General features: G+C 44.9%; 1 protein-coding gene across 4 annotated transcripts in view; it reads left to right on the top strand.

Moving 5' to 3' along the window:
• The first annotated feature begins 5335 nt into the window (after positions 1-5335).
• Positions 5336-25659, top strand: part of scarb1 (scavenger receptor class B, member 1) — a 107772-nt gene continuing 87448 nt past the window's right edge. For 2 of the 4 annotated variants that reach the window (XM_072587575.1, XM_072587578.1), the window contains exon 1: positions 5356-5707. In XM_072587575.1, coding sequence (XP_072443676.1) covers positions 5600-5707 — 108 coding nt within the window. In that variant the 5' untranslated portion in view covers positions 5356-5599. Of the gene's footprint in view, positions 5708-25659 lie in introns of all 4 variants that reach the window. The other 2 variants (XM_072587576.1, XM_072587577.1) reach the window with 2 other exon arrangements.

A 25659-nucleotide genomic window follows, 5' to 3' on the forward strand; every position in this document is an offset into this window, starting at 1 on the left:
TGGAAGTTGGCAAACGTGGTGCCACAGTTTAAGAAGGGTGGTAAAGACAAGCCAGGGAACTATAGACCGGTGATCCTGATGTCGGGGGTGGGCAAGTTGTTGGAGGGAATCCTGAGGGACAGGATGTACATGTATTTGGAAATGCAATGACTGATTAGGAATAGTCAACATGGCTTTGTTCATGGGAAATCATGTCTCACAAACTTGATTGAGTTTTTTGAAGAAGTAACAAAGAGGATTGATGAGGGCAGAGTAGTAGATGTGATCTATATGGACTTCAGTAAGGCGTTCGACAAGGTTCCCCATGGGAGACTGATTAGCAAGGTTAGATCTCATAGAATACAGGGAGAACTAGCCATTTGGATACAGAACTGGCTCAAAGGTAGAAGACAGAGGGTGGTGGTGGAGGGTTGTTTTTCAGACTGGAGACCTGTAACCAGTGGGATGCCACAAGGATCGGTGCTGGGTCCTCTACTTTTTGTCATTTACATAAATGATTTAGATGCGAGCATAAGAGGTACAGTTAGTAAGTTTGCAGAGGACACCAAAATTAGATGTAGTGGACAGCGAAGAGAGTTACCTCAGACTACAACCGGATCTTGATCAGATGGGCCAATGGGCTAAGAAGTGACAGATGGAGTTTACTTCAGATAAATGCGAGGTGCTGCATTTTGGGAAAGCAAATCTTCACAGGACTTATACACTTAATAGTAAGGTCCTAGGGAGTGTTGCTGAACAAAGAGACCTTGGAGTGCAGGTTCATAGCTCCTTGAAAGTGGAGTCGCAGGTGGATAGGATCGTGAAGAAGGTGTTTGGTATGCTTTCCTTTCTTGGTTAGAGTATTGATGCAGGAGTTGGGAGGTCATGTTGCGGCTGTACAGGACATTGGTTAGGCCGCTGTTGCAATGTTGTGAGCAATTCTGGTCTCCTTCCTTTTGGAAAGATGTTGTGAAACTTAAAAGGATTCAAAAAAGATTTACAAGGATGTTGCCAGGGTTGGAGGATTTGAGCTCTTGGGAGAGGCTGAACAGGCTGGGGCTGTTTTCCCTGGAGCGTCAGAGGCTGAGGGGTTTACAAAATTATGAGGGGCATGGATAGGGTAAATAGGCAAAGTCTTTTCCCTGGGGTCGGGGAGTCCAGAACTAGAGTGCATAGATTTAGGCTGAGAGAGGAAAGATATAAAAGAGACCTAAAGGGCAACATTTTCACACAGAGAGTGGTACGTGTATGGAATGAGATGCCAGAGAAGTAGTGGAGGCTGGTACAATTGCAATATTTAAGAGGCATTTGGATGGGTATATGAATAGGAAGGGTTTGGAAGGATATGGGCTGGGTGCTGGCAGGTGGGACTAGATTGGGTTGGGATATCCGGTCGGGTTGGACCGAAGTGTCTGTTTCTGTGCTGTACATCTCTATGACTCTATGTGAAATCCTCTCTGGCCAGAGGGAAAGTGCCAGAGGACTGGAAGACAGCTAATGTAGTTCCACTTTTCAACAAGACGAGGTAGAGGTAAACTTGGGAATTACATTGTGTCTCATATCAATGATGGGGAACTATTGGAGAGAGTTAATCTCCAAAGGAGAGGCAAGGTTTGATTAGGGATAGTCAGCATGGCTTTGTCAAAGGGAGATCATGCCAACCAAATTTGACTACATTTTTCGAGGAGGTGACCAGGTGTGTGGTTGAGGGTAGGGTAATTGATGTAGTTAATAAGGATTTTAGCAAGGCTTTTGATGAGGTTCCACATAGGAGATGGATAAAGAAGTTAAAACACATAATATGCAGGGTAACTTGGTAAGTTGGATTCAAAATTGGTTTAGTAGCAGGACACAACTGATGGTCGTAGAAATTTGTCCATTTTACTGGAGTCCAATGTGCAGTGAGATACCACAAGGGTCATTATTGTTTATAATATTCATAAATGGTGTCAATGAGAATGTAAGAGAGATGAGAAGTAAGTTTGCAGATATGACTGACAACGAGGAGGAAAGTCTTAGGTTACAGGGATTTATATATTTAATGATCAGATGGGCAAGGGGAATTTAACCCTGATAAATCCGAGGTATGTACTTTGGCAGAAGTAACAAGACAAGCAAGTACTCAATGAATCTCAGGACACAAGAAAGCTTGAGTGAACAGTGAGGTCTTGGGGTGCTTGTCCACAGATCCCTGAAGGCAACAGGACAGGCTGATAGGGTAGTTAAAGAGACCTATGTGATTCTTGCCTTTATCAGTTATAGGATCATAGATCATAGAGTATACAGTATGGAAACAGACCCTTCGGTCCAACTTGTCCATGCTGACTAAGTTTTCCAAACTAAACTAGTCCCACTTGCCTGTGTTTGTCCCATATCCCTCTAAAACTTTCCTATTCTTGTACCTGTCCAAATGTTTTTGACATGTAACTGTATAGAACATAGAACATAGAACATAGAACAATACAGCACAGAACAGGCCCTTCGGCCCACGATGTTGTGCCGAACTTCTATCCTAGATTAAGCACCCATCCATGTACCTATCCAAATGCCACTTAAAGGTCGCCAATGAATCTGACTCTACCACTCCCTCGGGCAGCGCATTCCATGCCCCCACCACTCTCTGGGTAAAGAACCCACCCCTGACATCTCCCCTATACCTTCCACCCTTCACCTTAAATTTATGTCCCCTTGTAACACTCTGTTGTACCCGGGGAAAAAGTTTCTGACTGTCTACTCTATCTATTCCGCTGATCATCTTATAAACCTCTATCAAGTCACCCCTCATCCTTCGCCGTTCCAACGACAAAAGGCCGAGAACTCTCAACCTATCCTCGTACGACCTACTCTCCATTCCAGGCAACATCCTGGTAAATCTTCTCTGCACCCTCTCCAAAGCTTCCACATCTTTCCTAAAGTGAGGCGACCAGAACTGCACACAGTACTCCAAATGTGGCCTAACCAAAGTCCTGTACAGCTGCAACATCACCTCACGACTCTTGAATTCAATCCCTCTGCTAATGAACGATAATACTCCATAGGCCTTCTTACAAACTCTATCCACCTGAGTGGCAACCTTCAAAGATCTATGTACATAGACCCCAAGATCCCTCTGTTCCTCCACCTGACCAAGAACCCTACCATTAACCCTGTATTCCGCATTCTTATTTGTTCTTCCAAAATGGACAACCTCACACTTGGCAGGGTTGAACTCCATCTGCCACTCCTCAGCCCAGCTCTGCATCCTATCTAAGTCCCTCTGCAGCCGACAACAGCCCTCCTCACTGTCCACAACTCCACCTATCTTTGTATCATCTGCAAATTTACTGACCCACCCTTCGACTCCCTCCTCTAAGTCATTAATAAAAATTACAAACAGCAGAGGACCCAGAACTGATCCCTGCGGAACTCCACTTGTAACTGGACTCCATGCTGAATATTTACCATCTACCACCACTCTCTGACTTCTACCGGTTAGCCAGTTTTCTATCTGTACCTGCATCTACCAATTCCTCTGACAGTTCATTTCACATATGAACCACCCTCTTTGTGAAAAAGTTGTCCCGCATGACCCTTTTAAATCTTTCTGCTCTCACCTTAAAAATATGCCCCCTAGTTTTGAACTCGCCCACACTAGGAAAAACACCTTTGCTATTCACCTTATCCATGCCCCATATGATTTTATAAATCTCTGTAAGGTCACTCCTCAATCTCCTATGCTCAAGTGAAGAAACCCTACCTCTTGCAAAAATGCCATCCTGTATTCCCAATTTTTCCGCCTCCGCCATATCTGCTCCCAGGAGGACCAGTTCCACCATAGAACACACCAGATGGCCTCCTTCTTTAGAGACCGCAATTTCCCTTCCCACGTGGTTAAAGATGCCCTCCAACGCATCTCGTCCACATCCCGCACCTCCGCCCTCAGACCCCACCCCTCCAACCGTAACAAGGACAGAACGCCCCTGGTGCTCACCTTCCACCCTACAAACCTTCGCATAAACCAAATCATCCGCCGACATTTCCGCCACCTCCAAAGATTAAAAGAACAGGGAGGTTATATGGGAGTTGACCAAAACTTTGGTTAGGCCACTGCTGGAGGACTGCTTACATTTCTGGTCACTGCACGATACAAAAGGAAGTGATTGCACTAGAAGGGTTGCAGAGAAAATTCACCAAGATGTTGCCTGGGTTGAAGCTGTTTCACTATGAAGAAAGGTTGGTTAAATTTAGGATGTTTAGAGCAGACCTGTATAAGGGGACCTGATAGGACAATGGGGGGCATGGACAGAGTAGATAGGAAGCACCTTAGTTGAAGCCAGTCAAAATAGTGGCAGAATAGCAGTGCAAGGAGTGGGCTCTGGAGCCCAGAGCTCATCTGCTTTTGCCTTTTGTTCTTTTTTTTTACTGTAACCTTTCTTACCTTCTATGGCGATCTTGGAAGGCATCAAGGTGACCAGTGTATCCACCTTGTTTCCAGCAGCTGTGGCAGAGGGAGTTGACTTTGTGTTACCGGCAATGAAGGTGAGTTTGGGCCCAGTGCAGGACCTGGCAGTTTCAGTGGCGGCTATATTGCCGAGATTGGTCCAGTGCAGCAGCAGCACTGGTTAAGACAAGATGTAGCTGAAGAACGGTGACACAGTTCTGCAATGGCGGTGAGGTGAAGGGACTCAAGGCAGGCTGACTGTTTCGTGCTGGTGACGGTCTCAGTGTTGGGGAGGATGAAGCCAGATCCAGGCCCATTGCTAAGCCCTTAAGGACTGTAATTTTGAACTTTTGCCCTTACTTCTTTATTTTTCCACTTTAAACCTAAGAACCTTTGTACCTCAAGTGGCACCAGAGAATGTCGACTTTGTCCACTTTTTACTGTACTCCTATACCCCTGTATTTCAGTACACGTGGCAATAAAACATAATTCTAATTCTACTTGAAGGGCTAATAACAAGGGCACATTTTAAAGGTGAAAGGCAAGGAATTCAGAGGAGATTTAAGAAACAAAAATATCATCCAGACGGGAATCTGGAATGCACTGCCTGGGAGGATAGTTGAGGCAGGAAGCTCCAATCCTTAAAATGTACTTGGAGGAGCATTTGAACTATTTTAGGCTGGAAAGTGGGACGAGGATAGATCGGTCAGCATAGACTCAGTCGGCCCAATGGCCTCTTCTATGCTACATGACCTTTTCGGACTTGAACGTGCATCTCCTGGCTCAGAGACAGACACTCAAACGACCCGAGTCAACCACACAGCAACAACTTCAACTTCAGAGATAAATGAAATCAATGAGAAGCAATCGTAACGGTGGCTGGATTCGAGGTCATGTGATTTCAACAGTTCACATGATCAAATCTCACATGATGACTTTGAGGTTTATGGTGATATTGGCGAATTTGTGGCCAAGTGGAGCTTGCGAAATGGGGAGAGTTATTGATGTTGGAGGAGGCGCTAGGGCAGGTTGTGGCACTGACTCTTTATAAAAGTTTCGGAAGCGAAGCTAATTCTCATTCCGTGGTACGGGAACAGAAGTTACTGCAGATTTCCAGCATTCATAGTTATCAGTTTTAGCTCAGATTGTGGTAACTGAAGGATTTTGTTACTTGGCTTTAAATTAAATAGAGATCTGGGTATGAAGTTCCAGCCGAGGTTTCTGGCGGTGCCTGGAGTTTTGCTCCTTTTGCTCGGTGTGGTTTTGTTGTTCGCTGTTCCAGTGATAATGAAGCGGAGAGTGATGGCGGTGAGTGTCTGCGAACGGCACTGGGCTCTTTCACTTCCTCGCCTTGATTCTCTGCCTCTTTTTTGCGTCGTCCGACCCCCCTCTTCGATTCCGGGTCACTTTATATTTTAGGTCCCTGGAAATCTTTTATCTTTAGTAAGAAACATGAGCTCAGGATCATCAGCCAGTGTTTACGAGTTGAGAATTTTTGTTATAATTTACTGAAGGTTAAAATGTTGAACTCTGTTCGGGTTTGTTTAAAATGCTCGAGTTCGAACTGTCTTATTTTAGCAATGGGATGTGCTTTGGAAGAAAGGCCAAGTTCAGGGAGTTTCCCACGAATGGCAGGATACTAGCTCAGAGGGACAGAGAACAGTGGGTGCTGGGGATTGCTGGAGAAACTCAACCAGTCTGGCAGCATCTGTGGACAGAGAAACAGTTAACCTTTTGAGTCTAGTGACCCTTCAGAACTAATTAGAAGCTAAGGAAAAGTGATATTTAAAAAGTAAGCAGATAGGTGTAAATAGAGATGATGACAGTTAGACAAACGAAAAGCTGATTGTTTTTACCTTGGGATACTTGACCGCAGATGCTGGAAACCAGAGTCTAGATTAGAGTGGTGCTGGAAAAGCACAGCAGTTCAGGCAGCATCTGAGGAGTAGTAAAATCGACATCTCGGGCAAAAGCCCTTCATCAGGAATACAGTCAGAGGCTGAGAGGCTTACAAAATTGAGGGGTATGGATAGGGTAAATAGGCAAAGTCTTTTCCCTGGGGTCGGGGAGTCCAGAACTAGAGGGCATAGGTTTAGGGTGAGAGGGGAAAGATATAAAAGAGACCTACAGGGCAACGTTTTCACACAGAGAGTGGTACGTGTATGGAATGAGCTGCCAGAGGAAGTGGTGGAGGCTGGTACAATTGCAATATTTAAAAGGCATTTGGATGGGTATATGATTAGGAAGGGTTTGGAGGGATATTGGCCCGGTGCTGGCAGGTGGGACTAGGTTGGGTTGGGATACCTGGTCGGCATGGACGGGTTGGACCGAAGGGTCTGTTTCTGTGCTGTACAGTATTCCTGATAGTATCCCAAGGTGAGAGAATGGTTGATTACTGGGAGAACAGAAGTGGGTGAAAAGTGGTTTGGCTCTGAAAGCAGTCCCATGTTGTGACCGAACTTTTGGTGGTGGGGGGGGGGGTGCAGATGAGTAAAGGACATCAGAGAGTGTTCAATTCTAAAGTGATTGAATTCAAAGTTGAGTCTTGAGGCCATGATGTGGAGACACTGGTGTTGGACTGGGATGGACAAAGTTTAAAAATTCAACAATGCCAGGTTATAGTCCAACAGGTTTATTTGGAAGCACTAGCTTTCAGAGCACTGCTCTTTCATCAGGTGGTTGTGGAGTATAAGATCGTAAGACGCAAAATTTATAGCGAAAGGTCAGTGTGATGTAACTGAAATTATATATTGAAAAAGACCTGGATTGTTTAAGTATCTCATCTTTTAGAATGGCCATGTTGGTTTTAGTTCTTTCATATGCAAATTGCAGAACTTTTTTAAAAGTTACATTCTCAAATGAACTTTAACAATTGGTGTCATGTCAGCCCAGATATTGAAGGTGTGAGCCTCCCTGTGAAGCAGTCTGTGCCACAATGGTCAGACTGATTCTAATCTTAAAAAACGGATTTGCAGAATCTTCCATGGATTCATGCAGTTTTTGCGCAAAGTAACATGTAATTCTGCAAGTACAAATTCACCCCACAAACACGTGTATGTGGAGGGGAGAGGGTGTGTGTGTGTGTGTGGCAGGGGTTATGAGTGTAAAAGGTATAAGTATGTGAGAGGTTCTGCACCTCTCTCTTTGTCTGGCTTGCTTGCTTTCTAGCTCTCTCTTGGCTGCAGGGTCCCAACAGCAGCAGACCCAAATGTGTTGGAGTGACAGGCAACTGGAAGCTTGGGGTCGTTTTTTGTGAACAGTGTGGGTGTACTGCAAAGCAGTCATCCAGTCTGCGCTTTGTTTCCTTGGTGTAGAGGTGACCATGTGTGAGCAGCGAATACAGTCGACTAAGATTGAGTGAAGTGCATGTAAATTGCTGCTTCTCCTGGAGGTTTTTTTTGGGGTCTCGGGTAGTGAGGAGGTAGGAATTATACAGGCACCTCTGAACTTGCAAGGGCACATGCTGTGTAGGAGTAGGGAGGTGTTTCGAATGGACCAGTGTCTCCTGGAAGGAATGGTCCCCACAGAAGGCTGGCGAGAGGGGAATATGTCTGGTGGCATCCCATTGCAGATAGTGTAAATGGTAGCTTATGATCCTTTGGATGCAGAGACTGATGGGATGGTAAGTGAGGACCAGCAGGACCTTATCGCTGTAGGAGGGAAGGGATGAGGGCAGAAGTGCAGGGGATTGGTTGGTTGGATGCTACTGAAGATCCTGTCAACCATGGTATTGGGGAATTCCTGGTTGAGAGCAAGGTGAACATTTCTAATGCCCCCTCCCCTGCAGAATGCAGCATCATCAGAACAGATGTGATGAAGATTGAAGAACTGAGAATGGAATCTTCTTTACTGGAAGTGAGGATGTTTAGTCAAGGTAACTGGGAGTCATTGGGTTTGTCATGGATATTGGTGGCCAGCCTATCCCCCAGAAATGGAAACTGGTGTAAAGGAAAGGAGGAGAGCGAAGTGAATCAGGTGAAGTTGCGGGCAGGGTGGAAATTGGAAGCAAAATTAATTTTTTCCGATTCTGAATGGGCGAGGGAAGCAGAACCGATGTTGTTGTACTGGAGAAAGAGTTGCGGGGAGGGACCTGAGTAGGATTTATTATAGGCAATGTTCCACATACCCCACAAAGCTATCAGAGTCAAGAGTGTGTGGTGTTGGTAAAGCACAGCAGGTCAGACAGCATCTGAAGAGCAGGAGAATCGATGTTTCGGGCATAAGCCCTTCATCAGGAATGAGGCTTGTCTCATTCTGATCTAATCTCCAGCATCTACAGTCCTCATTTTCTCCTGGTTAATTTCACCCTGACTGCGAAGCCTGTTCATAGGCTTTGCTCCTAATGAAGGGCTTACGACTGAAACATCGATTCTCCTGCTTCTCGGATGCTGCCTGACCTGCTGTGCTTTTCCAGCACTACACTCTCGACTCTGATCTCCAGCATCTGGAGTCCCCACTTTCTCCCACAAAGAGAGCAGACTCAGTTATGTCCATGTGGATACCCATGGCACACTTTGGACCTGAAGAAAGTGAGGTGAATTAAAGGAGAAACTTTTTTTTCTGTCTGGGAGCAGCGGGAGACACAGCGGAGGTGATGTGGAGACCAGGAGGGTGCCAGGAAGGTAAGGAATAAGTATATATTTTGACAGTGGCTGAACCAGAGATACAACACATGTAGTATCTCCCTCCTGCCCCCTCCTCTAACTAGAAAAAAAAACTCTAAGGTAAGGCTTTTATGTTTTTCTTTTTTTTTTTCTTTTACGGAATGCAAATTTTAGCAGGACTTATACACCTTAATGGTAAGGTCCTAGGGAGTGTTGCTGAACAGAGACCTTGGAGTGCAGGTTCATAGTTGGTTGGAAGTGGAGTTGCAAGTAGATAGGATAGTGAAGAAGGTGTTTGGTATGCTTTCCTTTATTGGTCAGAGTATTGAGTAAGGGGTTGGGTGGTCATGTTGCGGCTGTACAGGACATTGGTTAGGCAACTGTTGGAATATTGTGTGCAATTCTAGTCTCCTTCCTGTCGGAAAGATGTTGTGAAACTTGAAAGAGTTCAGAAAAGATCTACAAGGATGTTGCCAGGATTGGAGGATTTGAGATGAACAGGGAGAGGCTGAACAGGCTGGGGCTGTTTTTCCTGGAGCATCAGAGGCTGAGAGGTGACCTTATAGAGGTTTACAAAATCATGAGGGGCATGGATAGGGTAAATAGGCAAAATACTGGATTAGTGGTGCTGGAAGAGCACAGCAGCTCAGGCAGCATCCAACAAGCAGCGAAATCGACGTTTCGGGCAAAAGCCCTTCATCAGGGGCTTTTGCCCGAAACGTCGATTTCGCTGCTCGTTGGATGCTGCCTGAACTGCTGTGCTCTTCCAGCACCACTAATCCAGTAAATAGGCAAAATCCTTTCCCTGGAGTTGGAGAGTCCAGAACTAGAGGGCATAGGTTTAGGGTGAGAGGGGAAAGACATAAAAGAGACCTAAGGGACAACTTTTTCACGCAGAGGGTGGTATGTGTATGGCATGAGCTGCCAGAGGAAGTGATGCAGGCTAGTACAATTACAACATTTAAAAGACATTTGATGGGTATATGAATTGGAAGGATATGGGCCAGGTGCTGGCAGGTGGGACTAGATTGAGTTGGGATATCTGGTCGGCGTAGACAGGTTGGACCAAAGGGTTTGTTTCCCTGCTGTACATCTGACTCTGTATCTTTAAGTGCATTGTTTGGTTTTAGTTGGTTGATATAAAGCTAAGGCTTACAATGGCAGGGGACCTCAGACCAGTGGCATGTGCCTCTTGCCTGATGTGGGAGCTCAGGGACGTGGCTGACGTTTCTGACTCTTACACTTGCAAGAAGTGTGTCCAGCTGCAGCTCTTGTTTGACCGCATGACGGCTCTGGAGCTGCGATGGACTCACTGTGGAGCATCCATGATGCTGAGGAGGTCGTGGAGAGCACGTTTAGTGAACTGGTCACACCGCAGGTTAGAGTTGTTGAGGGAGACAGTGAACGGGTGACCAAAAGGCAGAGAAAGAGTAGGAAGGCAGTGCAGGTGTCCCCCGTGGTCATCTCCCTCCAAAACAGGTATACTGTTTTGGATACTGTTGGAGGAGATGGCTCACCAGGGGTGGGCAGCAGTTGTCAAGATCATGGCACCGTGGTGGGCACTACTGTTCAGAAAGGCTGGAAAAAGACTCGTAGGGCCATAGTCATAGGGGATTCTATTGTGAGAGGATTCACGGTTCTGTGGCCGAAAACGTGATTCCCGGATGGTATGTTGCCTCCCAGGTGCTCGGGTCAGGGATGTCACTGATCACATTCCCTGCAGCCGAAAAGGGGAGGGTGAACAGCCAGTTGTTTTGGTGCATATAGGCACCAACGATAGAAGTAGAAAATGAGTTGAGGTCCTGACAGCAGAATTTGGGGAGCTAGAGAAATTTAAAGTGGAGGACCTCAAAGGTAGTGATCTCAGGATTACTACCAGTGCCAGGTGCTAGCCAACATAGAAATGAAAAAATAGGCAGGATGAACATGTGGCATGAGGGATGGTGTAGGAGGGAGGGGGTTCAGATTTGTTAGACATTGGGACCGGTTCTGGGGAATGTAGGATTATTACAAAATGGGCGGTCTGTATCTGAACCAGACTGGAACCAATGTCCTTGGGGGAGTTTTTGCTACTGCTATTGGGGAGGGTTTAAACTACTATGGCAGGGGGCTGGGAACCAGAAGAGAAAACAAGTAGGCAGCGAGGTGGAAACTGGAGACTGTAAGAATCATGAAGATAGCATTAATAAGGGGAAGAGTAGGCAGTGAGCAGAAGAATGCAAAAGAATTGGTGGCCTGAAATGCCTCTACTTTAATGCAAGGAGTATAGTGGGTAAGGCAGATGAACTTAGGGCTTGGATTGGTACCTGGGAGTATGACATTATTGCAATCACAGAGACTTGGTTGAAGGAAGGGCATGATTGGCAACTAAATGTTGCAGGATATAGATGCTTCAGACAGGACAGGGAGGGATGTAAAAGGTGGGGTGGAGTTGCATTGCTGGTCAGGGATGATATGACAGCTGTGCTAAAGGAGGACACTATGGAGGGCTTGGGTAGTGTTGAATTATGGGTGGAGCTGAGAAATAAGGGTGCAGTTACATTATTGGGACTGTATTACAGGCCTCCCAACAGTGAGCGTGAGGTAGAAGAACAAATAGGTAAACAGATTATGGAAAGATGTAGCGGCATTACGGTATTGGTGATGGGAGATTTTAATCTTCCCAACATTGACTGGGATACATTTAGTGTCAGAGGTCCAGGAGAGTTTTCTAGAGCTGTATGTCAATAGCCCGACAAGGCCATATTGGACCTGGTATTGGGGAATGAGCCAGGCCAAATGATAGAAGTTGCGGTGGGGGATTTCTTTGGGAACAGTGACCACAATTCTACGTTTTTTAGAATACTCGTAAACAAAGATGACAGTGGTCCTAAGGGAAGGGTACTAAACTGGGCCAAGGCCAGTTATATCAAAATTAGTCAGGAGCTGGGAAAAGTGGAATTGGACTCAGCTATTTGAAGGGAAGTCCACATTTGAGATGTAGGGCACTTTCAAAGCTAGGTTAAAAATTGTGCAGGATAGGCATGTCCCGTTGAAGGCACAGAATAAGAAAGGCAAGATTCGTGAACCTTGGGTGACAGGAGAAATCTTGCGACTAGCCAAGAGGAAAAGGAAAGCATACATAAGGTCCAGGTGGATAAGAACAGAACGGGCCCTGGAGGAATATTGGAAGAGTAGGACCAGTCTTAAATGAGGAATCAAGCGGGTTAAAAGGGGTCATGAAATAGCTTTAGTGAACAGAATTAAGGAGAATCCCAAAGCATTTTATTAAAAAGCAGCAAGTGGGTAGCTAGGGAAAGGATTGGCCCACTAAAGGATAATGAAGGAAAGCTGTGTGAACCGGAGGGAATGGGTGAGATCGTGAATGATTACTTTGCATCAGTGTTCACTGAGGAGAGGAACATGAATGTTGAGATTAGAGATAGAAGTTTAATTAGTCTGGATCATGTTGATATTAATAGGGAAGATGTGTTGGGTAGGCTAGAGGTTAAGGTGGACAAATCCCCAGGACCAGATGGGATCTATCCCAGGTTCCTCTCACTGGGGAAATAGCTGGGGCCCTGACCGATATCTTTGTGGCATCCTTAAATACAGGTGAGGTGCCCGGAGGACTGGAAGGTTGCTCATCTTGTCCCCCTGTACAAGAAGAGTCGTAGAGATATTCTGAGTAACTACAGACCAGTGAGCCTGGTGTCAGTGGTGGGAAAGTTGCTGGAGCAGGTACTGAGGGATAGGATCTATTTATATTTAGAAAAGAATGGGTTTATCAGTGGTAGGCAACATGGTTCTGTGCGGACGTATTGATGTCATATGCATGGGCTTTAGTAAGGTGTTTGATAAGGTTGCCCATGGTAAACTAATAGAGAAAATGAAGTCCCATGGTGTGCAGGGTGTTCTAGCTAGGTGAATAAAAAACTGGTTGAGCAACAGGGGACAGTAATAGTTGAAGGAAGTTTCTCAAAATGGAGAAAGGTGACCACAGGGATCAGTGCAGGGGCCACTGTTGTTTGTGATATACATAAATGATCTAGAAGAGGGCACTGTTGGTATGATCAGCAAGTTTGCAGATGACACAAAGATGGGTGGAATAGCAGAAAACAGAGGACTTTTGAAGAATATAGGAGAATATAGATAGACTGGAGAATTGGGTGGAAAAGTGGCAGATGGAGTTCAATCCAGGCAAATGTGAGGTGATGCATTTGGGCAAGTCTAATTCTAGAGCAAATTACACAGTAAAAGGAAGAGCCTTGGGAAAAGTTGATGGGCAGAGAGATCTGGGAGTTCAGGTCCATTGTACCCTGAAGGTTGCTGCACAGGTGGATAAAGTGGTCAAGAAGGCATATGGTATGCTTGCCTTCATCAGATGGGGTACTGAGTATAAGAGCTGGCAGGTCATGTTAAAATTATACAAGACATTGGTTCGGCTACGTTTAGAATACTGTATACAGTTCTGGTCGCCACATTACCAAAAGGATGTGGACGCTTTGGAGAGGGTGCAGTGAAGGATTATGAGGATGTTGCCTGGTATGGAAGGTGATAGCTATGGAGAGAGGTTGAGTGGGTTAGGTTTATTTTCATGAGGGAAAAAAGAGATTGAGGGAGGACCTGATTGAGGTTTACAAAATCATGAAGGGTATAGACAGGGTGGACCGAGATATGCTTTTTCCCAGGGTGAAGGATTCAATAACGAGAGGTCACGCTTTCAAGGTGAGAGATGAAAAGTGTAAAGGGGATACACGGGGCAAGTACTTTACACAGAGCGTGGTAGGTGACTGGAATGCGTTGCCAACAGAGGTGATAGAGGCAGACACGGTAGATTCATTTTAAGATGTGTCTGGACAGATGCATGAGTAGATTAGATTAGAATAGATTCCCTACTGTGTGGAAACAGGCCCACACCGACCCTCCGAAGAGTAACTCACCCAGAGCCATTTCTCTTTGACTAATGCACCTAACACTATGGCCAATTTAGCATGGCCAGCTCACCTGACCTGCACATTTTTGGATTGTGGGAGGAAACCGGAGCACCTGGAGAATGCGCAACTGTTTGTGGAAGTTTGCACAAGGCTGGAATCGAACTCCGGTTCCTGACGCTGTGAGGCAGCAGTGCTAACCACTGAGCCACCGTGCCGTAGGTGGGGAGCTGATGGATACAGATGCTTAGGAATTGGCTGACCGGTTTAGACAGTGGATTTGGATCAGCTCCGGCTTGGAGGGCCAAAGGGCCTGTTCCTGGGCTATAAATGTTCTTTGTTCAGTTATGACTGGCTTGACCAGACAGGAGGCTGGGTGGTGGATGGTGATGGTCAGCCCATCTGAATTCTCCTGTAATCTCAGGCTACCCTCCTCACTATTTTACTGCTCTCCAGTTTTTGTGTTATCTGCAAACTTACAGATCAATCCTCCTTCATTCAAGTCAAAATCAGATATATATGCCACAAACAGCAAGATTAAAAAAAAATCACACACCACCAGGTTACAGCCCAACAGGTTTTATTTGGAAGCACTAGCTTTTGGAGCGTTGTTTGTTCATCAGGTGGTCATAACCACCTGATGAAGGAGCAGTGCTCTGAAAGCAAGTGCTTTCAAATAAACCCTGGGCTGTAACCTGGTGGTGTGATTTTTAAGTTTGTACACCCCAGTCCAACACAGGCATCTCCAAATCATGACAAGCAGCAAGGGCTCCAATGCTGATCCACTCCAGTTACTCGACCATCACTCTACCAGACAGTCAAGTCTGGATCCAATTGCCTATCAATCTCCCATGCAAGAGAGGACAACTTAAAACAATAAAGGAGGAGAACATGAAATATGAGGGTAAGCTAACTCAAAAGAAAAGATTGCAAGATTTCTTTTAGGAATGAATGAAAGAGGCAAGGCTGGACATTCTTCATTTGAAAAATGAGGTTGGAGAAGTAGTAATGGAGAGCAAAGGAATGGCAGAGGAACTGAAAAGGTACTTTGCATCATTGTTCATGGCGGAAGACACCAGCACACTGGAATTGAGAGTGTAGTGGACATTACCACGGAGAAGATGCTCAGGAAGCTGAATGGTCTGAAGATGGATAAATCAACCAGACTAGATGGACTACACATCAAGGTTCTGAAGAAGATAACTGAGGAGATTGTAGAGGCATTGGTGGCGATCTTTCAAGATTCAGTGGAGTCAGGGAGGACCTAATACCAAGACCCCTGTATAAAAAGAGAGGGAGGCAGGAAACTGGAAATTATAGGCTGGTTAGCCTGACCTTGGTCATTGGCAAGATTTTAGAGTCCACTGTTAAGGATGAGGTGTGGAGTACTTGAAAGTGCGTGGTAAAATAAGGTGGAGTCAGCACAGCTTCGTCAAGGTGAAGTCACGCCTGATAAATCTGTTTAAATTAGAGTCATGGAGTCCCTCAACTCTGAGACAGGGCCCTTTGATCCAAACTGGTCCATACTGCCCAAAATGTCCATGTATGCTAACCACATTCCCAAGCACTTGGTCCATATCCTTCTAATTCTTTCCTATCCATGTATTTATCTAAACGCCTTTCAAATGCCCACCTCAACCACTTCCACTGGCAGCTCATTCTGTTTGTGTACCACCCTCTGTTTTTAAAAAAAAGGTTGCCCCTCCAGGTTCCCTTTTATTCTTTCCCCTCTAACCTTAAATTGATGCCCTCTAGTCCTCTCTTTCCCCAACCCTTGGACAAAGACTGAGTGCATTCACCTTATCCATGCCTCTCATGATCTTGTACACTGCTATAAGATCCCCCTTCAGTCTTCTCTGCTGTAAAGAAGAAAGTCCTAGCTTGTCGAATCTCTCTCCCTATAACTCAAGGCAGTTGGCTCCAGGCAACATCCTTGTAAATTTCTTCTGCACTCTTTCCAATTTAATAACCTCCTTCTTGTAGCAAAGTGACCAAAGCTGAACGCAATATTCCAAGAGCAGTCTCGCCAACGTCCTGTACAACTGCAACATAACTTCCCAACTTCTGTACTCCATGCCCTGACTGTTGAAGGCCAGTGTGCTAAAAGCTGCCTTCGCTGGCCTGTCTACCTATAACTCCACCTTCAGAGAATTATGAACTCGTGAGCCTGAGAACTGTGACATTCTTGCAGGTAATGAGAATTTAGACAAAGGAGAGCCGGTGGATGTGATCTGTTTGGATTTCCAGAAGGCCTGCTGTGCAGGAGCTGCTAAATAATATGCTCCCATTGTGTTCAGCGCAAGAAACTGGCATGGAGAGAGTATTGGCTGACTGGCAGAAGACCGAGTGGGGTTAGAGAGGTCTTTGTCAGGATGACTGCTCATAATCAGCGGAGTTCCACAGGGGGTCTGTATTGAATGAAGAACAATAGAGCACAGGTACAGGCCCTTTGGCCCTTCAAGCCTGCGTTAATACATTTTGTCTTTCCATACTAAAACAGCCTTCACTTATAGGATCCGTATCTCTTTCTTCCCTTCTTACTCCTGTATTTGTCCAGGTGTTTCTTGAATGTTGCTATTGTCTGCTTCCACCACCACCACCTCGGGCAGCCCACTCAAGGCACACGCTATTCTTTGTGGAAAAACTAGCCTCACTCATGTCTTTTAAACCACTCTTTTCCCCCCCCCCGCCCCCCACACCACACCTTGAGTCTGTGTCCCCCAGTATTTGACTCCTCCCCCCTAGGGAAAAGCCTCATTTTTCACACTATCCGTGCCATTCGCAATCTTTTAAACTTGTCAGATCATCCCTCCTCTTCCTGCATTCCAGTGAAAACAAATTTCTTTCTGCATACATAAGGTCCCCAATACTAGGCAACATCCAGGTAAATCTTTTCTGTATCCTCTCGAAAGCATCCTTCACCTATTAATGTGTGCAATATTCCAAGTGTGCCTAACTAAAGTTTTACCGGTTGCAAGAATAGAAGCGTAGACTATTTTCAAAACAGGATAAGGTTTGAGAAATTGAAGCACAGTGACTTGGGAGTTCTCATTCAGGATTGTCTTAAGGTTAACATGCAGGTTCAGTTTGAAAAGGGTGGTGCTGGAAAAGCACACTAGGTCAGGTAGCATCTGAGAAGAGGAGAATCGATATTTTGGAGATAAACTCTTCTTTAGCACATCCCTGAGGAAGGGCTTATGCCCAAAATGTCAACTCTGTTCCTCGTATGTTGCCTGACCTGTGCTTTTCCAGCACCACTCTTTTCAACTGACTCTCTGGCATCTGCAGTTCTCTTCTTCCAAGCAGGTTCACTTATGAAATAGGAAGGCAAATGCAATGTCAGTATATATCTCAAGTGAGTATACAAGAGCAGGGACGTACTGCTTGGAATAACCTCACACAGGCTGGTATCCTGTCACAAAGTCACTTCTTTTACACAGTAACAGTCCTTGACTATAGTATTGCCTCATACAGAGTCAGGTATCAGAGTGTTAGTATCTCTGACACTCAACCCTTTTTTAAGTCAGCCAGGTCTTCTTGACTGGACCAGATTAACAACCTAACCAGAGGTTCAACTGGCTGAAACCTCTTACAATCACTGCAGCTCTTTCCTCCTAAGTCCACTGACCTTGGTCCTTTTTTCTTGGAGAGCCTCCTGGAGTGTTTTAGTACTAGGTCAAGTCTGATCTTTCTGGACGTGGATGGTGAAATGACATCAGGAACTCCAATACCAGACCCAAGACTGCCAATCGAGAGAGACAGTTTGACAAAAGTTGGTGTAAGAATCACAAATGGCCCCACGTAGATAAGAGGTGTGGTCAATACTTTGTGCTGCTGGTCCTGACCTTGCATGGGTAGGTGTGATCGTCCTGAATACTCGTGTGGACCAAAGATGCTGCCAGAACCTGTGGCTGCACCTCCTGTCAAATGTTGAGTTTCCTGAATCTGAGCTGGACATGACCAAAGTAGCCACCTGGATACCTATCTTGCCAGTAAGCTGACAGTGAAATTCTACCGAGGCAATCCTGGAACAAGAAGCAAGCTCCTGTGCATTATACAACTGAGACAGTATAAGGCTTTGGTCAGACCACATTTGGGATATTGAGTAGCTTTTGGCCCCTTGTCAAAGAGTATGGTGATCTTGGAGAGAGTTGGAGTTCAGAAAGATGAGTGGGTGTCTTTTTTTAAACTTGCAGAATACTGAGAAATTTCCACAAAAGGGAGAGACACGGACCTGAGGCAAGCCTTTGAGTGAAGGGACGGCCCTTTTTGGAACTAGGGTGAGGAGGAATTCCTTCAGCCCGAGGGTGGTGAATCTGTGGAATTCATTGCACAGAAGGTTGTGGAGGCTAAATTGTTCAGTATATTTAAGATCGAATATAGCACAGGGCCAGACCCTTCAATTCACCATGTCTGCTGGCTATGATGCTATTCTCTATTAATCCCGTCTGCCTGCACATGATGTATAATTCCTCTCTTTCTTTCATTTTTGTCTAAATTTAATGTCTCTTAAATATTACTATTGTATCTACTTCTACCATCTCTCCTGGCATATCACCTTTTTTTTATTTTTGGAAAAAAGGCATTCCTCATATTAAAGCTTTTCCCCCCACTCTCCTCTTTTAAACGTATGCCCTCTGTATTTGACATTGGTGGGGTGGGGTGGGCAAGAATCTGACTATTCCGAGACGGATTATGGGGAGAAGGCAAGTGAATGGGTTTGAGAAAGAGATATCAGTCATGATCAGATTGCAGTTGATGGGCCAAATGGCTTAATTCTGCTCTGACATCCTATGGTCTTGTATATGAAAGAGACCTTTTGGCCCATTGAATCTGTACTGTCAAAAACATACTACTACCTACACTCAATTCACTTCCTTGCATTAGGCCCATAGCCTTGAACGCTATGACATGTCAAATGCTTATCCAAGTTTTTTAAAGGTTGTGAAGTTTCCTGTCCTAATTACCCTCCCAGGCAATGCATTCCAGGTGCCCACCAATATCTGGGTGAAAATGTGTTTTTTCACAAGTTGCCTCTGAACCACTTGTTTTTGCTTTAAAATTTATGCCCTTTTGTTATTGACCGTTTTTGACTAAGGGGCACAGCTACTTCCTGTTCGCCCTGGCTCCACCCCAACCTTCTCTGCCTTGAAAGAAGTAAACTCAAGCCAATCTTGTTAGCTAAACTGCTGCATCCCAGGCAATGTGGTGCTGAATTTCATTTGCATTCTCTCCAATACAATGTCATCCTTCCTATAATTCAGAGACCAGAACTCTACACAGTTCTGTAAAGTTCCAACATAACCTCCCTGATCTGAATTTTTAAAAAAATTTTGACCTCTTATGAATAGGTTGATTTGGAAAAATGTTCTTGCACACCTTGCATGGGTGGGACTTAAATCTGGCCACTCTGGTCCAGGGGGAGGGACACTACCACTGTGCCACAAGAGGGTCTCCTCTCTCTTCCTTTTATGTACACTGCAATTGATAAGTATTGTATCTGTTGCTAAACTGCTTTATTAACTTGTCCTGCCACTTTCTGGGATCTGTGGACAGGTGTTCTAAGATCCTTCTGTTAGATTCTTTTCCTGAGGTTTCTCACACAAGATGCAATTCGCACATACCAACTTCTGCAGATGGTTAAAGTTTATTAAAGCTTGTACAAGCTAGGTGACCCCTTTTTGACACCGCCTCCTCTCGCACTTTGCAGGCGTGCGAAGTCAAGAGGCCCTGAACGAAGAAAACTCTTCCCCTTTATACAGGTCAGTTGGTCATGCTTCAGAATTTCCGGCTTGCAGGCACCAGCTGTCTCCTTTTCACCGTGGACGTGCCATCTCTATCAGATTGGTCTTGGGCTTCTCCACTTCTCCCCGGAAAGAACCATTCCCATCCGCAATTAGCCGAAGGGCCTCTGCTGTATGGCTTTCTGACTCTGACTTTAAAGTATTGACAGATTGGAAGGTGGCTTTCCTGCACTTCTGGTCCAGAAAGAAAGGAAGGTGTCCATGGTGAAGAAGAAATAGCTGGTGGCTATTTACAGTCCCTCTTGATAGGTTGGGTTTGACTTCCACAGCTTTGACAGTGAAAAATATATTAAGAGAAAAGAATAACTAGAGAGAGAATATGACCCCACAAATCACCTTGTTCCTTATTCATACAATTCCTACATTGCACTCATTGAGTAAAATCTACAACTCACTATTTGAGAGAACCCAAGCCATCAAGAAATAGGGTCAACCTTCCTGTCCTGTCCTGTCTCTGACAGGATAGCATAAAGAAAGCAATTTTATGCACTTGTTTTTTCAATCTAGACAATTTTTGAGAGGCCAAGGTGTCACATTGGTATGCCATATTTGAGTAAGATGTGGATGTAACAAGTGCAGATTCAGCAACAAAGATTTTTTAAAAAATCACCACACCAGGTTATAGTCCAACAGCTTTCTTTGAAAGCACTAGCTTTCAAAGTGCTGCTCCTTCATTAAGTGGTTGTGGAGTATAAGATCATAAGACACAGAATTTATTGCAAAAGTTTCATGTGATGCAACTGAAATTATATATTGAAAAAGACCTGGATTGTTTAAGGATTGTTTTAGGATGACTGTTGGTTTCAGCTCTTTCTTATGTAGATCCCAGAACCTTTTTTTAAAACAGTTACATTCTCAAGTGAACTTTAATAGGTGCCTTGTCATCTCCAATAATGCATTGAAGGTGTGAGGTGCTCTGTGTGAGGCTGTCTGTGCCCCACTGTCCATAATGCTTTGCATTGTTTTGCTCACATTATTTGTTGAGCTCCACAACAGAAATGGTTGTACGTACAGTCCCTCTTGATAGGTTGGGTTTGACTTCCACAGCTTTGACAGTGAAAAGAATCTGTATTTTGGACATGGCACCTTCCTAGGTCTTGAGACTGATACATTCCCAAATGTAATTTGTTCCCATGCGTAAAGGAGCACTTTATGTAATCAAATGCTAATTTCTTGCCATAGAATCGCCCAATCTTTATCACTATCAACGGTGAAATTACAAAGAGATCTTGACCAAATGGGTCAATGGGCTGAAAAATGGCAGATGGAGGTCAACTTGGATTATTGCAAGTTCTGGCATTTTGGTACAACAAATAGGCAGGACATTTACAATTAGTGGTAGGGCCTTGGATAGTGTTGGAGAACAGCGGGACCTAAGGGTTCAGGTATGTAATTTTGAAGCTAGGATCCCATATAGACAGTAGTTTTTAAAAGGTGTTTGGCATGCTTGCCTTTGCTCAATCTTTTGAGTATGATTTGGGGTGTTATGTTGATGTTGTACAGGACATTGGTGAGGCCTCTTCTGGAATACTGTGTCCAGTTTTGGTTGCTCTGTTTATAGGAAGAATACTATTAAGGTGGAGAGGGTTCAGAAGAGATTTACCAGAATGTTGCTGGATATGGAAGGTTGAACATAAGAACATCACAGCACAGTACAGGCCATTCAGCTCTCGATGGTTTCACAGCTCGGTGCAACAATCTGAAGCCCATCTAACCTACACTATTCCATTTTCATCCATATGTCTATCCAATGACATTTAAATGCCTTTAAAGTTGGCAAGTCTCCTCCTGTTGCAGGCAGTGCGTTCCATGCCCCCACTACTGAGTAAAGAATCTACCTCTGACATCTGTCCTATATCTGTCGCCCCTCAATTTGAAGCTATGTCCCCTCATGCTAGCCATCACCGCCTGAGGAGAAAGGCTCTCGCTGTCCACCCTCTCTAACCCTTTGATTATCTTATGTCTCAATTAAGTCACATCTCAACTTGCTTCTCTAACAAAAACAGCCTCAAGTCCGTCAGCCTTTCCTCATAAGACCTTCCCTTCAGGCAACATCCTAGTAAATTTCCACTACATCCTTTCCAAAGCTTCCACATCCTTCCTATAATGCAGTGACCAGAACTGTATGCAATACTCCACGTGTGGCCGCACCAGTGTTTTGTACAGCTGCAGCATGACCTCATGGCTCTGAAACTCAATCCTCCTCTTAATAAAAGCTAACCAAATGTACCCCATTTTAACAACCCTATCAACGTGGGTGGCAACTTTCAGGGATCTACATACATGGACACCGAGATCTCTCCACTCCTCTACACTACCAAGAATCTTACCAATAGCCTAGTAGTTGGCATTCCTGTTGCACCTTCCAAAGTGAATCACTTCAAACTTTTCTGGATTAAAACCCATTTGCCACCTCTCAGCCCAACTCTGCAGCTTATCTATGTGCATCTGTAACTTGCAATATCCTTTTGGCACTATCCACAACTCCACTGACTTTAGTGTCATCTGCAAGTTTACTAATCCATTCTCCTACGCCCTCATGTAGGTAGTTTCTAAAATGACCTGCAGCACTAGCCCCAAACAGATCCTTGCAATAAATAGCTATTAACAACTCCAGGATGAACATTTCCCATCAACCACCACTCTGTCTTCTTTCAGCTAGCCAATTTCTGATCCAAACTGCTAAATCACCCTCAATTCCATCTGTATTTTGTGCAATCGCCTACCATGGGGAACCCTCTCAAATGTCTTACTGAAATCCATATACACCACATCAAATGCTTTACCCTCATCCACCTGTTTGGTCACCTTCTCAAAGAACCCGATAACGTTAGTGAGGCATGACCTACCCTTCACAAAACCGTGTTGACTATCCCTAATTAACTTATTCCTCTCTAGATGATTATGAATCCTATCTCTTATAACCTTTTCCAATACTTTACCCACAACTGAAATAAGGCTCACGGGTCTACAATTACCAGGGTTGTCTCTACTCCCTTTCTTGAACAAGGGAACAACATTTGCTGTCCTCCAGACTTCTGGCACTATTCCTGTCGACCATGACGACATACAGATCAAAGCCAAAGGCTCTGCAATCTCCTCCCTGGCTTCCCAGAGAATCTGAGAATAAATCCCATCCGGCACAGGGAATTTATCTATTTTTACACTTTGCAGAATTGCTAACACCTTGTGAACCTCGATCCCATCTAGTCTAACAGCCTGTATCTCCGTATACTCCTCGACAACATTGTCTTTTTCCAGCGTGCATGCTGACGAAAAATATTCATTTCGCACTTCCCCTATCTCCTATGACACTCTGCATAACTTCCCACTACTATCCTTGATTGGCCCTTCTCTTAGTCTAGTCCATTCTTTTTACTCCTGATATACTGATCGAAAGCCTTAGGATTTTCCTTGTCCTATTTGCCAACAGCTTCTCATGTCCTGTCTTGGCTCCTCTTAGCTCTTTCTTTAGATCTTTCCTGGCTAAATTGTAACTCTCAAATGCCCTAACCTGACCCTTCATGTCTCATCCTAACACAAGCCTTTTTCCTCTTGACAATGCTTCAACCTCTTTAGTGAACCATGACTCCCTTGCTTGACAAATTCCTCACTGCCTGTCAGGTAATACTTAAGGACAAGTGGTAGCTCTTCCCCTTTGAATAAACTCCACATTTCAATTGTGCCCATCCCCTGCAGTTTCCTTCCCTATCCTATGCATCCTGGATCTTACCTAATGGCATCATCGTCTTTCCCCCAGCTATAACTCTTGCCCTGTGCGTATGTACCTATCCCTTTCCATTGCTGAAGTAAACATAATGGTAGGGTTCTTAGTAAGGTGGAGGAGCAGAGGGATCTTGGGGTCTATGTTCATAGCTCTTTGAAAGTTGCCACTCAGGTGGATAGAGCTTGTAAGAACGCCTATGGTATATTAGCGTTCATTAGCAGAGGGATTGAATGCAAGAGTCGTGAGGTGATGTTGCAACTGTACAGGACCTTGCTAAGGCCACATTTTGGTGTACTGTGTGCAGTTCTGGTTGCCTCACTTTAGGAAAGATGTGGAAGCTTTGGAGACGGTGTAGAGGAGATTTACCAGGATGTTGCCTGGAATGGAGAATAGGTCGTACGAGGATAGGTTGAGAGTGCTAGGCCTTTTCTCATTGGAACGGCGAAGGATGAGGGGTGACTTGATAGAGGTTTATACGATGACCAGGGAATAGATAGAGTAGACAGTCAGAGACTTTTTTCCCCAGTTACAACAGACATAAATTTAAGGTGAAGGGTGGAAGGTATTGGGGGGGAATGTCACGGGTAGGTTCTTTACCCAGAGAGCGGTGGGGGCATGGAATGCGCTGCCTGTGGGAGTGGCAGAGTCAAAATCATTGGTGACCTTTAAGCGGCAATTGGATAGGTGCTTAAGCGAGGACAAATGTTCGGCTCAATATAGTGGGCCGAAGGGCCTGTGATGTGCTGTAGTGTTCTATAACCAAATGGTGGTCACTAAGACCGAAGTGCTTACCTCCTCCAAATCTAACACCTGGCCACGTTCATTACCCAGTACCAAATCCAATCTGGCCTCGCCCCTTGTTGGTCTGTCTATTTACTTTGTCAAGAAACCCTCCTGCACACATTGGACAAAACCTGACCCATCTAAAGTAGTCAAACTATAGTATTCCCAGTCAATGTTTGGTAAGTTGAAGTCTCCCATAACAATTACCTTGTTACACTCGCTCCAATCCAGAATCATCTTTGCGATCCTTTCCTCTGTCTCTGGAACTGTTTGGAGCCCTAAAGAAAACTCCCAACAGGGTGACCTTTCCTTTCCTTTCCTGTTTCTAACCTCAGCCCATACAGCCTCAGTAGACGAGTCCTCAAGCATCCTTTCTGCCATTGTAATACTGTCCTTGACTAACAATTCCACCCCCCCCCCCCCCCCCCCATCTTTTCTGTTCTTACTGAAACATCTAAACCGCGGAATCTGCAACAACTATTCCTATTCTTGCTCTACCCATGTCTTTGAAATGGCCACAACATTGAAATCCCAAGTACTAACCCATGCTGCAAGGAGACCCACCTTATTCCAGATGTTCCTGATGTTGAAGTAGACACACTTCAAACCAACATGTTGCTTGCTGGTGCCCTCTTGTGACCTTGAAACCTTATTTCTGACCTCCCTACTTAACTTCCTGTATACTGGAACTAAAATGTAGGTTCCAGTCTCCCTGCTGAATTAGTTTTAAACCCTTCTGAAGACCATAAGCAAATTCATACACCACCCCACACCTTGCAGGATATTGAGTTATAAGGAAAGGCTGGGACTTTTTTTTTTTGCACTGGAGCAGAAGAGATTGAGAGGTAGCCATTGAGATTGTTAAAATCATGAGGGGTATAGATAGGGTTAATGGTAGGTGTTTCCCCCTTAGAGAGGGGATTTCCAGACTGGGGACATATTTTCACAGTGAGTGGTGAGCAGTTTAAAGACGAGGGACATTTTGTTTTAAAACACAGGGTAATTTGCATGTGGAATGAACTTCCTGAGGAAGTGGTGGATGCAGACAAAGTTACCATATTTAATAGACATTTCAATAAGTACATGATAGGAAAGGTTTGGAGGGATATGGGCCAGGAGAAGGGGGGTGGGATTTTGCCTGAGTGTTTTTTTTTTAAAAAAAAGGTTCCAGAGGTCAAATGCAACTGATTTGCCTTTGTTATCCAGGCCATGTTCAAAGTATGGCATCAAGAAACCCCAGCAAAACTAGAATTGATGGCAGAGGAAGCCTCTCCACTATTTGGAGTCATACTTGACACAACGGAGGATGATTATTGGAGGGCAATCATCTTAGTTCCAGGACATCTCTGCAGGAGCTCCTCAGGGTCGTGTCCTTGGCCCAATCATCTTCAGCAATGACCTGCCCTTCATAAGATCAGAAGTGGGGCTG

Source organism: Chiloscyllium punctatum, chromosome 17 (genome assembly GCF_047496795.1).
Source record: "Chiloscyllium punctatum isolate Juve2018m chromosome 17, sChiPun1.3, whole genome shotgun sequence".
Taxonomy (NCBI): Eukaryota; Metazoa; Chordata; class Chondrichthyes; order Orectolobiformes; family Hemiscylliidae; genus Chiloscyllium; species Chiloscyllium punctatum.